The sequence below is a fragment of the Amphibalanus amphitrite genome, unplaced genomic scaffold (assembly GCF_019059575.1).
Source record: "Amphibalanus amphitrite isolate SeventyFive unplaced genomic scaffold, NRLGWU_Aamphi_draft 000473F_arrow, whole genome shotgun sequence".
NCBI classification, from domain to species: Eukaryota; Metazoa; Arthropoda; class Thecostraca; order Balanomorpha; family Balanidae; genus Amphibalanus; species Amphibalanus amphitrite.
This window is the reverse complement of record NW_024881967.1, coordinates 307,607-321,992: the sequence shown is the minus strand read 5'-3', so window position 1 is coordinate 321,992 and position 14,386 is coordinate 307,607. Positions and strand designations below refer to the sequence as shown.

At 50.9% G+C, this 14,386-nt stretch overlaps 1 protein-coding gene across 8 annotated transcripts in view; it reads right to left on the bottom strand.

Annotated features, from left to right (window-relative positions):
• Positions 1-14,386, bottom strand: part of LOC122392176 (histone deacetylase 4-like) — a 107,073-nt gene that overhangs the window by 71,125 nt on the left and 21,562 nt on the right. For 6 of the 8 annotated variants that reach the window (XM_043386771.1, XM_043386774.1, XM_043386772.1 and 3 more), the window contains 3 exons: positions 8,010-8,075; positions 4,954-5,066; positions 518-559 (listed from right to left, as the gene is read on the bottom strand). In XM_043386771.1, coding sequence (XP_043242706.1) covers positions 518-559; positions 4,954-5,066; positions 8,010-8,075 — 221 coding nt within the window. The remainder of the gene's footprint in view (positions 1-517; positions 560-4,953; positions 5,067-8,009; positions 8,076-14,386) is intronic. The other 2 variants (XM_043386773.1, XM_043386777.1) reach the window with 1 other exon arrangement.

Sequence of the window (14,386 nt, the reverse complement as noted above, 5' to 3'; positions counted from 1 at the left end):
CTACAGCAGTCTCAACTAAAATAACGAAAGACGTTTGGAAAATGAGTAATTATAGGAATGCAGCATGATACATCGAAGTAACAAAAATGCATGCAAAACAAAATCAAAACAATCAGACCAGTTGCGTTGAGATGATTGTCATAAAATAGTAAAATAAAAATGAAGAAGCGGAAGTGAAAAATATTAACGTGCATAGACAGAGCACACAATAGAGGCGTGGATACCAAGCGACTGACTATCTAACGGCATGCGCCATCAAAGGTCTGCACTACTCGCAACTAAACAGGCGAAAAGGAAGACGCCAAACTTGCTCTCAGATCCACATCAGCTATAGAAATACGCAGACATTTTCTGCGATAGCCTCGGAGATGCGATCATCAAGAACTTCTGACAAACGCAGTGTTTCGCCATCGAACAGTGCGGTTTAGAGATTTGGCAGCAAGTTTCCCTATCGCCTTTTGGCCCGCTCACAGCCACAGCACGGCAAACGGCAAACGGCAAACGACGGTGCACTCACCCGCAGCATCTCTTCGGGCATCGCTTTGTTAACGGATCCCATCTGGCAGAGAGAGGCCAGGCGTCACACACGGAGGACATCGAGCCGCGGGGTGCGGGGTCAGACGTCGACCGACGCACGGCCGGACACGCGGACACTCAGTCATTGCACGCGGTCGGACACCCAGTAATAGCACGCGGTAGGACACCTAGTTATTGCACGCGGCCGTACACCCAGTAACCGCACGCGGCCATACACCAAAATATCGCACGCAGCCATGCACCCAGTTATCGCACGCCCCAGCAAAAGCATCCGACGAAGTCCACAAGAAACTTCGCAAAGACATCATTTATTACGTTGCGATGCATGTCTGCCGGACGGCACAACAAGGCATACACATAAACCAGCCATAGAGAACGTCGCGTGGCAACAGCCACACGACCTCGAGCAGTCGGCTCTGAATTACAAATGAGCTGCCGCAAACCCAGCCGGACACATACCAGCCGAAATTCCGAGGACCGCACATCCGAGACTCCTTTCACGTCGCTAATTATTACATAGTCCATCTTTTTTTTTTTGTCGTCAGCATCATGTTGAAGCATTCCATTACAGACTGCTATAGGCACTTAACACTAACGACGATGACAAATTGTCCTGTGCGACAGGCTATACAAGCAACCAGAGACGACTCGGGCCACTGGGACGCGACAGTTGATGATAGAATAGAGCGCACGCGATACAAGTACTGACTGAAACAGTCTGCACCATGCGTAGGAGCACAGACATCCGCCTTGGAGTTAGATGGTTCCAGGAGGCGCGTGGGGTCTCAGTGGGTGTAAGAGCGTCTTTCAGCTGAGGGCCAGTCCTAACCAAATCACTGTGGCTCCTTTCCTGGTCGATAGCGGGAAGGCAGAGCGAGTTATGAGAGCAGCGAACGGTTGTCCGTTTTGGAAGCAGTGCTGAGCAAATGTGAGTGCATGGCTGACATCTTCACCTAAATTCTGACATGCAAAACGCAAGCGTTACCGAAAGGTTGTGAAAAAAAAAAAACAATGACAAATGATCGCTACCAGATCACCCAAGCGCTCACTTAAAAAAAAAAACATTCAGGCATGACAACGAGCTTACATCACAGCTCTGGTATGAGAGTACCAGAATACCGACTAATATGCAACCCAGGAATAATGCAGACTGCACACTGCACAACCTATGTATGTCCTAACTACGCAGTCTGTGGCCATCCGCTATTCACATATCACGTCAGTTAACCGCCGGCCAGCGTCAGCCGTCGTCCATCCGTGACTCTATCCATGTATCTATCTTCGGGCCAGCCTAACCGGTCGCGGAAGTGTTCCCAGCCCTTCCGTACTCTGCCACCCACCCAGCCCACCGCGCAGCACTCGTACCGGGCCGCCGGCGCCGACCGCCGCCCGTCAGTCGCGGCCAACATGTCTCCCCAGCGGGCCATCCCATGGTAATCGGATCAGGCTCAGACAGACGAGAAGCCGGCCGGCTTTAAACGCCCACGCACACCCACTTACACCGACGTAAATAAATTACGACCGGCTTATATAAGGTGGAACGCATGCAGTACCAATGAGAAAACGCAGCTATTTTGCAAAAGGGAAGAGTCGGAAAAAGTCGAGATTATTAGAAACATTCCCGGGAGTAAAACAGAATTGTCGCGACATTTGCAATCTGCGCAATACAGGGGTGGCAACACATGCAATATGTGACGCTATGATCTACGTAAAACAGACCTCCACGATGCAGTCCTACACTACACTTGCATCAGGTTTTTCCGGTCTGCAAATCGTCTTGATATGAACACTCCTCACATTCCAATTACCATATCACCTCCTTCACAATCAGAATGACGATAGGTTCACACCACTCCTTATCATTTTCACCAATCCTACCAGTAATCCTCACACTAGCCGCAATCATCACAAACAATCAGCTCGCAATTGCCTCACTCGGCGAAAAACCCATAGCACAACACAGTTCCAAGCTCCCCGTATCACTCTGCCCACACATCCCCTTATCATTTCCCGCCGTGTCATTCACCAAGACCAGCCCCTCGGTCTCCCACACCCAGCGGATCTTTCAGTAGCAGCTCGCGCGGCCGCAGAGCCGTTACCCGCTCACCGAGCGTCCCACCGTTGCGTCAGCGGGCGCGGTACCGTCGGGAGTCGCGGTGCGGGCGTCTGGCCGCCCCAGACACACCAGTATCGGAGAGCAGCACACCGTAACATCCGGTGTGTCCGGCTCGGATGTCCAACCACGCCCGGCTCTCAGCCAACCGTGGTGGCGAGGCCGTACGGAGAGCCGTGGAAGCGACCAGCGCGGTGTGGACGGGATAGAACGTACACAGCGGACGGCATGTGGGACATGCTGTGGGGCTGTCTCACTAGGGAAAACAGTAGGAAACATTGTGGGAGCACGTCGTAAGAGCGAATCGTAGGAGCGCGCCGTATGATAGAGTGAATGTGAACATTACAGGAGCACTTTATTAGACACAAGGTGAGGCACACACTGTAGAGCAGGATATGGTGCAAGACCACAGACGCACGCAGTAGGAGCAGAAGATCGACTCAATGATAACCGACGCATCCCCACTCAGTGTTGGGCTATCTGTGCACACGCACCCGGATGGGTAGCAAAGCGGAAATGAACTACATCTCCTATCCCCACGGCCTGATACCATCGATTGTGGTTGCTTTCGTTATAACGATCACTTCATTCACTAACCGAGCTAGTGACTTACGAGTTCAACAATCCCGTAGCTGGATTTCAACAAGGTTCTAACAAATAAAAAGTCTGGCACTATCAAAATCAGCTCATCTTCAATGTATGACTTCAAACACTTCAGGTTTATAACATCTGTCAACAGTTTTTCCTTCGTAGCTCCAGCCTCGTCAGAAGCCCTATCTGCTTCCAAGCAGCTGGGAGCAGACCGCAACATCCTCCCTTCCGAGATACACCGAGTTCTCGGCAGAGACACGGCGGCGAGTCGTCCGGGCGTAGGTGAAGATAAGTACATAAACCTAGCTGGCAACAGCAGCACTGGATGGCCGTGGGACGGCCTATTGAGCAGGAAAAGGGGGATGACTCAGGGAGGGCAAAGTGTCAAGTGCTGAGGGCAGGGTGAAATGACATTCATTTTGGGGTTCGTTGGACCTGTTCTGTGATTGAGAAGCAGTTCGGGTGAGAAAGTCGTTCGTTACACAGAAATCCTTTCAGAAATTGCAGAGCAGGAATGGCGTTGCATAGGGCACATGAGTGCCTTTCTAGCTGTGAAACATTTTGATTGATAGAACTGATTGGGCCGAAGCGTCGGGGTGATACTCTGGAGAGAGCGGTGCAATAGAACACGTTGAACCTCTGAGGACTGATAGCAGCATCGCCCACGTCATTGGTCGGGGCTACTGAACACATCCAGTAAACGATGGCGACCACTCGCAAACGGTAAACGTAAACATTCCGAGCAAAAAGTACCAGATGCATAATGCAACCGCGCAGTTCAGTTTACAGCGCATCTACCAGGCAATGTTGCAGTCCCCGACAGATCTCAACTCACTACGACAACATCTCAACCATTTGCTTTTCAGTCTTCTATCGTGAAACTTCGTCAAACATCGCCGCAGTAGCCAATCGTAATTCATAAGCACATCATCATAACAGCCCTGCTAAGTTTCCACACAATCACCCCTACCAAGATTCCTTATAGGCCAACATTTCCTACAGCAAAGTCCCAAAGTCCGCGACCGAGACCGGTCGGCGGTTGGCCAAAAGTGACGCGACGCGCGGTCGGCCACGAGACGCGTGGCCGGGAAGGAGGGGCGCTCGACCCCAAGAAGGGACATACACACACTCCGTCCGGAGGAGGGCGCGGTCGGTCCCAGCAGGACCACAGGAGGGAACACACTCCGTCCGGAGGAGGGCGCGGTCGGTCCCAGCAGGACCACAGGAGGGGACACACATACACACACTCCGCCCGGAGGAGGGCGCGGTCGGTCCCAGCAGGACCACAGGAGGGGACACACACACACACACACACACTCCGTCCGGGAGGAGGGCGCGGTCGGTCCCAGCAGGACCCCAGGAGGGGACACACACACACACACTCCGCCCGGAGGAGGGCGCGGTCGGTCCCAGCAGGACCACAGGAGGGGACACACACACACACACTCCGTCCGGGAGGAGGGCGCGGTCGGTCCCAGCAGGACCCCAGGAGGGAACACACTCCGTCCGGAGGAGGGCGCGGTCGGTCCCAGCAGGACCACAGGAGGGGACACACACACACACACTCCGTCCGGGAGGAGGGCGCGGTCGGTCCCAGCAGGACCCCAGGAGGGAACACACTCCGTCCGGAGGAGGGCGCGGTCGGTGCCAGCAGGACCCAGGAGGGGACACACTCCCATCCCAGAGGAGGGCGCAGTCGGGCGCCGACTCACCTGCAGTAGCTGCTGCTGGAATGCGTCGTGTCGCGAGGCGTCGTGCCACGCATTGGCCATGTTGTTGGAGTCGGTGGAGCGAACCAGCGTTGGCGAGCCGCTGTTCACCTCAGCTGAAACACGGGGAAGAGAACGGTCAGAGCTTGGTTGGAGTGGGATCAGTGGATGGTCACCTCAGCTGAAACACGGGGACGAAAAATGGCCAGGATTTGGTCAGGGATCCGTGGGTGTCCACCTCAGCTGAAACAGGAGGGGCGGAGAACGATCGGAGCTTAGTCGGGAATCGGGATGGGATCCGTGGGTTATGAGTGAGGTAACGGTCGACATCGGTCGAATACAAGTGGGTATAGAGGAGTTATCAATCAGATGCCAGAAAACCGTTGGACGCTGGCCAATCATCAGGGAGGCGATAGATAGATAGTGAAACCGTTTCTGACACCATCATCAGAAAGGCATAAGTTATGGACACCAGCACCAGGCAGCGCCCACGGTCCATCGGGCACCAACCATTCGGCATTTACTAACGGAACTCACGGAAGGATACCAGTCCGCACTGTTACCGGTTGGTAACAGCACCAATCACAAAAAGGCAATGGTTCGTATTGTTACCTGTCGTTGACAGCACGAACCGGAAACTTTTCAGGTGTTGTTCTACGAGCAAACAACGCTCTCAAACCAGCCATTGCTAACGAACATGATAAATTAGTGACCACAACACAAAAGGCATCACTGACGAGAAACTAGGCATTAACAGCGGGAAGAATAATGACACAGTGACCAACTTTAGAAAAACGTTTGCGAATAAGTGTAACAATTGCTATTGTCTTTGCTTGTTTACTAGTGACAACGCTCATCAATCAACACTACGAAAGCTCATGTGGTTTCTGAAACCGCTGTAAGAATTTTAAAAATTTGACATCGCTAGTCCCGAATATCAGTTACATTTGGTTGGCGATGCATTAACAGTGCTGGGAATCACTAAAGAAGATGTCAGTGACTGCACCTATGGGTTCAACTTTCCTGGCATTGAAACAAACATTGAACTAACGTTATTATTTTGCTAACAAGCCTCTTCGAGCATCTCTACGTGATACGACTCAGCACAAGATCTTCTTTTTCACTAAGTCGCTGTAGCTGGTTTCAAGAAGTTCGAGCGTCATCTAAAACAGCCAAACTTCTCCGCTATCACTTAAACCTTAGACAACCCAAGCAGATGAACTTACGATGGACCAGCTTTAACGTGCCTGTCAGATCTCCGAAAGAAAACGTTTTACTTCTCCGATCGATCCAATGCCAGCGACACACGTTCAATGGCGGGACAGAAGCGGTTAGATCCGTGCCATCTGTATGATCTCGAGACCCAGCGGGTCGCAGTCTCCTCAGATACATCAACCGACAACCGCTCCATTTGAGACGTATAGCTCCCCATGGTCGGCTGTTCGCTGTTCCCGAATTCCTAACGCCAACGCGAAGCTATCAGGGACTTCATCTGAGTCGATATAAGAATAAATCCAAAAAGGAGGTTGAGGGAGGAAAGATGAACAGTTAGAACTTAGAAGAGCAAAAATAGCTCGCACAAGTCAGTCAATTTAAGGCTACTTGACCTCAAATCTACTTCCTTGCCAGAGGAGAAAAACAGCTTCCCACTAGCTACTCAGTCAGACGGAGATAAAATCGCACCAGAGCGGCTCGTCGTTAGGCTGACAAGCCAGGCCTATGTTGAGTTAGCTCTAGTCATGTGCTGTCACAAGTGGAAGAAAACATTCGAATCACGTCTCACGATAATCAGAAATTCGCTGACCAGCATAGTCAGCAGAAAGGACGAACAGCAACCTCTATATGATCGTGTTGCTAACCGTCTGAAAGTCTTCGCACGCATTTTGTGATTCACCGGAGCGGATTATTTTTAACCGGCTGGTAGAGCAGGCAGGTCCGACAAAAGCTCAAATCCGCCAGCCGATCCGGCCCCCGGGGACTCCGCCACTCACGGCCACAACACCAAATTGGCCGCGGCCGTGCGTTGCGCAACAATCCAGTTCGGCGCCGCCTAGCTACTCGCGACGGCCAGATAGGCCAGCGAACTGCCGCCAGTGACCGGGCCAACCGGCCGTACCTCACCAGCTCAGCTCAGCACGGGAGGACGGGGCGAGCAGGCCGGCTCGCAAAGCATCAAAACAAAGAGTAAAGCAAAGTTCACAAAACGAGCATGACATAGACACAAGCTGATGCAACAGCTTTGTCTATTTGGGAACAACAAACATGCGAAAAAGCTACAACTAAACGGTCAAGTTTTCTCACAGCGTGACCATCACGCCAGTGCCTTCCCACGGTAGGATCTGAGTGTCGATAGGCTCGCCGCAAAGTCACACGCCTTTAGACCGGCTCGGCTCCGGCGGTGGCGCGACGCAGGGAGGTCGTCAGCGCCGCCACACCAAGCGGTCCGTCCCATCTCTGATTACCATAACTCGTTGGGGAGTGTAGAGTGTGGAGTGGGGAGTGTGGAGTGTGGAGCGTGGAGTGGGAATGTGAAGTCACTCCTTTCCGCTGCCGCCGCCGTCCCCATTCCGGCCATCGTAACGGACACAGGCCATCATGGCAAGCGTTAGCAGCGAGGCCGGCAGTTTATCACAATTCACCGTCCGAGGTCTACCTCGCCGCATTTATCAAGTCCAATTATAATCGGCACTGGGAGTTGCACGAAAATTACATTTAATGGCGAGACAATGGCGCCGGTGCCGAGCGCTGACGCCTTATGAAGAAGCGGCCATTTCCGCGCGGTTGTTTCGATTTGTAGATGACAGGATCAGGTCCGGCATACTGCCACTCTGTCGCTAAGCATTACAATAAGTTGTAAATAAAGGGAAGTCAGCGGACCGAAACATAGATACATAGTGTCGTGGGAAGACGAGCGTGATCTATGGCGTGCGAAAACGCACAACGCTGGGTCTACGAAAAGGTAAAACAAACCGTAGGCAAACAGCGATAGAAATGAAACTAATAAGCTATCGGTACACAAATAAAACTAATGAAATATAGAAAAACTAATTTCCACTTACGTTTCGGAGGCAGGTGGGTGAATGCAGAGTTGATTTCCATCATAGGCGATTTACGCGCGGACGTATCTGCAAACAGAGACACAAAGTTTTAACGAAAGCACTGGCAAACAGCCTGAGCTGTGTATACTCATAACCACTTACATCCGAACAGAATTAAGCCAGGTATTTCAAAAACTCCACGAACCAGTGTTTCTATCCAAATAAAGTTATAATATCATTCCAATAATTTCCAAATATATGATCGGGGACCTTGTTTGTGCCTGCTCAGGTGTGCGTTACAGACTGAGGCGGTATCCGTCCGTTCCAGGGCTTTAGCAGCAGTCCCGAACTGTCCTTCCTAATACGGTGCCGGGTAGTCTGGGCAATCAAGACCAGGGCATTCAGGGAGGCCAGGGCAGTCGGGACACTCCGCGTTCTTCAGGTTTATCAGTCAGGGCGGTCGGGGCAATCGGGGCTGCCCAGGAAGCCGGGGCAAACAGGACAGCCAGTTTTCCCGAGAAGCCAGAGTGGGGCTTCCACTCCAACTCGACAGTGATGTAGGTGCCGGCTGTATTTGGCAGTGAGCGGAGCGCCGGTTCTGACCTGACCGCCGGGCCTGGAGTGTAGTGACTCACTGTCCAAATCGTCTGAGTGACGTGCCGGGGCATTGGCGAATCTAGAAATCTCCCCCTCCCCCTCCCGGAGTCTCAGACGTTGCAGGGCAGTGGTACAAGGTTTGACCACGCCGGTGAGCACGCTACACCGCCCTCATCCCACGCGCTGATCACTCGGCAGGCACGCTAAACTGGCGAGTTCTGCTGACGAGGTCATACCCAGCCTTGATGTCCACCAGACACCTCCGAGGGTCCACCAAATGCCACCATGACCAGTGTCGGCCAGAAATTAATGAAAATGTTCCTCAGACATCTCTGCGAGTGCCACCCAGACATTCCATTTAGAGTCCGCCAGACATCAAGATGCGAGTGTCCGCCAGACATCTGCGAGTGTCCGCCAGACATAAAGATGTGAGTGTCCGCCAGACAATACAGCGAGTGTCCGCCAGACATCAAGATGCGAGTGTCCGCCAGACATCAAGATGCGAGTGTCCGCCGGCACCGTCGCAGAGCGGATTGTCTGTGTAACGCCCACGTGACACATGGGAACGAGGTTCACGATTCGCCGCGCCGACATGATTTGATGGTGTCGGAAAACGACGCGGGGGCTGAGACAATAATATGAAACACCAGCGGATTACATCCACTAATGGCCGCGTTACCTCAGCCAAAACGAGTGTGACGGGACTGGTACGAAAACCAGTCCCGGATTTTCCATAGTTCAAGACGAATTATTCAGAAAAGAGCCGACCGTTAAAAATCGGAACAGTTTATGAAGCAACTCTATGATCAATCAAAGGGACCCTCCCACCTTAACATTAGATTTGAGTTGAGATAGCCAAAATGGGGTCCCTGGCTCACAATTACCGGTTTCGGCACTCACAACATCGAGAAATGCCTTAAATCGGAAATATTGAATTTCAAAATTGCAGCATTTTGATTCAGAGGGGCTAATGCATAGGAATACCCCTCTGAATGTGTGATGTCAGCGCAGATATCTAACGATTTTTAAATGTTTGACTAAAACGTTTTGTAGCACGCGGTGGTATATGCTGCTTTGCGCGCAACAAATGCCGCACTTTCAAATAAAGTCGCTAGGAACAGCGGAGATCCCAAAAAGTAAACAAAAGTAAAAGTCTAATATCTTGAAAACCGGTGAATATTTTTCGATGAAATTTGGTAGATATTCGTTTTTGCTCTTTCTGAACCGAGCGACATCACTTTCATGCCAATTCATTAACTTTTTTGAAGGTGGGAGGGTCCCTTTAAGTACATGGCTGATGAGTGATGAGTGTAGTCAAACATATAACATGCAGAACAAATAAAGTGTTAGCGCGTCCTGATGACAAAACTGAAGTTGGTCGGCCCAAGTCTGATCACTAAAGTTTCACGTGTGATTGGTTCCTACAGGCATCGTTTGTAAGACTGGCGTGGCATGAACTACAATACATTCCACACCGCAGCACATTCAGCACATTGTCTTACGAGAAACTACAAAACCCAAGCTTTGTTAAAAGTCCACAAATGGCATTGTCAAATAAATCAAGAAGTGTACTTTGTAGGACTACGACTCACAAATGTCAATAACTCATGTTTGATCTTAGCTCGCCGTGACTGTGCAAGTTTTCCTCTATTTATATCTCAGGCCCTATCGTGCTAAACTTAGCGTGCATAACTGACTGGTCGGTCATAAAAAGAAAACGAAGTCTGGAGATGCCAAACCACGGTCCATTGCATTCCAGGCAGAGTCGGTGCATTTATCAGAATCTCGCTAAGTAAACAACCAGGTACTTGGACAGATTGGCCAAGGTTATACCTGCCAAACTGATATGCTACAGCTATTCGATAAGCTATTTTTAGTTGACCTCGACCTTCGCTTGAGTCACAACTCATCATTAATATCAAGTTATTTTTACAGGAGCTATACGGAAATGTGTTTAACTTGCAAACAGAAGATTAGCGTTAAATCCTTAACGTGTCCTTGCATAGTTTTAGGTAGAACTTCATAGAGATGGTAAATTATTCAGAGCACTTAGATACACATCATAATTAAAGGTGCAATCGTAGGCCTCATGATTTAAGGGTGGTTTAAGGGTGGTTAAAAGAAATGTTGAACACTGCATGCTGAGCTGGTTAACCCGCGCCCGGCTGGGGGTCCTGGATTTCCACGCCCTGCTGGGGGGGGGGGGGTGTTTGAACACACACACACCCTTGTAACTCGGCTCCTGGGCCACGTAGCGATACGCGGAAGGCGGCGTTCGAAAGAGCGTCAAAAATAATGACGAAATCACTTCGGTCATTTTTTTGGTCAGGTCAAAGGTCAGGTCACCAGAGGTCATTGAAGGCAAAATTTCGCCGATTTCCAGGTCGAATGTCGAAAATTTCCAAGAAGCCAACGCATAACTCGAGAACCAATAGAGCTACAGCGCCGCGGAAAAACGCATTCGATAGCCCTATTAAAGCCCTTTCTGAGTAATTCTCTCAGATTTGACCTAACGTCAACGGTTTTGCCTGCAGGGGGCAAAAACTGCAAAAATAGCCGATTTTTTCGGAAACAGTTTTTCTGCAATAACTTTTGACCCAAGCCTTGTACGAGCTTACTTTTACCGGCATTGTGTTCCTCTCGTCAAGACGCATCGAATGAACTATAAGTTGACCTTGAAAGGTCAACTTGAAAATTTGACCTCAGGTCAAGGTCATGACCTGACCGGAAAGGGTCATGTTGCATATCAGTCGATCCGTATCGTCGAGCTGAACACATCTAAGGCGTTTTCATCGCTCTAGCATGCCTCTATCAAAAGTTATTTGCGAAAAACTGTTAGATACCATTCGTGACCTAAGATGACCTCAGGTCATAAACAAGGGTCACGGACACCATTTTCATGTTCAGTGTGTCTAAAACACTTGTAATTCGGTGTTTGGGAGTGTTTACAATGTCTTTTGTCCAAAAGAGACGCATTTCAATTTTCTCCCATTGACTTATAACGGGGAGGTCGCAAAATTGACCTGACCTTAGGTCATCGATATCAAAATTCTGAGATATACATTTTGTACATGCTATTGCTCTTAGCAATCGCTGAAAGTTTCAAAGCGATCGGTCACTCGGTGTAGCTATGACAGACATTGAAACTGTTTATGAGGTGAGGTCACTTCAAGTGACCTGGTGACCTGACCTTGAATGACCTTGGTCTGAAATTTTCACGACATGTGTAGAATTGATGTATGATAAGGTGTACCGAGATATTCGCGAAAAAACACAAGGGGGGTGTTCAAACCCCCCCCCCCCCAGCAGGGCGCGGGTTAATACTGCTCAAAAATTACGATGTACAAAATCACAACACTATCGCAACCGTCATGCATGGTGATTGTTGCTTCACGTGAAAGAAGGCGCGGACGAATCGCTGGTGGCAAAAGGCAGCGATGACACCCATTCTAAAAAGTAATTTTTTACCTCAACGTCATGGCCAACCAAATGTCATCAGCTGAATGGGAAGCTAAGATTGCACATGAGATCCCTTTCACACAAAAATCGGCAAGCAAATCTGGTAAATGTGGTCTCCAAGTGGGTTTTAAGTAGCTTATGTCCGACAAACATCACAACACGGCGTAAAACGCGTCAAATAAAACGTCACCCACCAATGAAAGCCCGGATTACACCGTTGAACGTCCACCAATGAGGCGAATACCCGGAAATGTTCTTCGAGCCACAAGGCGATTACCAAGGCGATACTGCCAACAGCCTAACGCTTGGACATTGTCGAACAGGCTCGTCGCCAAATCGGCAAGTGTCACGGCCTTTTGACATTTCTACGCATCGAGTTATACGCCCACGCTCGTTGTCCTGTTTCAGCTTATCCAAGACATTGATCACCACATGGCAGAATTATATGCAACTGAATGCAGTTGTGATCGGATGTGCGGCTTGATGCTTTGTCGCACGTGCTGCGAACGACAACGCCCAGAATAAACACAAAACAAACGACTACACACCACCGGTGCGGACCCAAGTGGTCAGACATGAAGACTTGCGAGACGGTATGGCTCCGGTCCGACTCAGTTTCACGCCACCATTCCTGCAGTCTGGCCGATGTAACCCGCACCTCCATCAGCCGTAACTGCCGGCCGCACTGCCCACGGGCACCGCGTGACCTGCCGCGCGGTCAAGGTCATCACAAGCACCAATGGCAGGCGCCGCCGCGCGCGGTGCCGCCGTACGTCACCATTTACGATCCCCGTTCCTCTCGGCGATCGGAGCGCGTGTCTTCCACGAAACGGTCTCCGGGGCCGGCGGCGACAGGCGGAGGCGAGCAGGTGGATTGGGTGAGCGGGTTACTGAGCGCGCTCGGCCCTCGGGGCCCAGACCGGTCCGGAGGGCCGCTTTAGAAGACCCATCAGCCGGCCTGTCGGTTCCGGGCGTTCAGTTAACGCAAATAGCCGACTACAGGACCGCTACTCTATGATAGAGCAGTCAGCTGTGACTGAGTATGTGGCACACGTTCGACAGGTTTTAGCCATATGGGATAGTAGCGCTATGGGTTACATATGACCCATCGCGTATCAAGTCAAAGCGCCATAAAAAACTGTCCAGACGAATGCACTTCCGCGTACCTACGAGACGTCGAGCTTTATGAGCGCTACATGACATGCAAAACGTGATCTCCGTAAACGATGAGGGACTTGGGGCCAGTTTTACCAACAGAAAAAATAGCCAGCTGCAGTTCCTTTTAGTATTATGTCGTCCAATAGGTTCGCCAGCTGAAGTGCAAAAAATCAGCCGGCCTAGCTTAGATTTTTTTCACATCAGCGATTATTTTTCACGTGGTTGGTGAAACTTTTGGCCGGACGGCTTTGAAACCTAAAAATAAACGCAGCCGGCGATTCTATTGTTGGTGAAACTGGCCTCTGGTCGGAATCATAGCAGTCCAGAAAAGGAAAAGAAAAAGTGCAGACAAAAGGTTGACATCGAAACCTCCACCCAACTTTGCATAACATCTCACCAGACCAGCAGTAGGTTCTCCAGCTCCCTCCTCTGAGCCCCTTTCCGCTCGATACACGGTCCCGATTAGGCCGCCGGATGACCGGTCGCCGGCCAGACGCCGCGGATCTGCAGGGTCGCTCAGAGCCGCGTCCGCCGTCCAAACACCCTGCAGCCCGGGCCACCGGCAAAGGTCGGCCCCCGACGAAAGGTCGAGACAGACGAGCGCACAACAGCCGGCCGAATGACAGCCCAGATGGCGGTGGCCGTCCGTGCCGGTCCGTTCCCAGCCCGTTTGTTTGGAGAGGACTGGCGCTCTTTCGGCGCCGCGCGCTGTCGCTATTTTGGGAGCGGCTGAAGCCCCCCACTGGAAGCGCTCGGCGAAAATACAGGCCGAAATGACGCCGCGGCGGCTGACACTGGCGGGCTTCGCGGGCGTGAGGAGCGCCCCCACGCCACTCATTAATTAAAACTAGAAAAGGTGCAGATTATTAAGCCAGGGAGCGTATGCAACCAGGACAGATGTCGAGAAAACATTAACATATTATTAAAAGACAACTGCAAAGAGCTACGCGGACCGCGACCCTCATGAATAAAAAAAAATGGAAAGAAAGACTCAATACTGCAGATTGGGACTGCCTGTTCCTGCGGATATGTCCAAAATAAATCGCCGCTGATACATCCTGCATCCAAGAATACTTTGAACCATTATAAAACCATATGCGAGTCGCAAGCTGTAATAGACACCCATTACGGAACTCTACCGAAACATTTGCAATACTTAAACTCTTCGAGCATCCACCATTCCG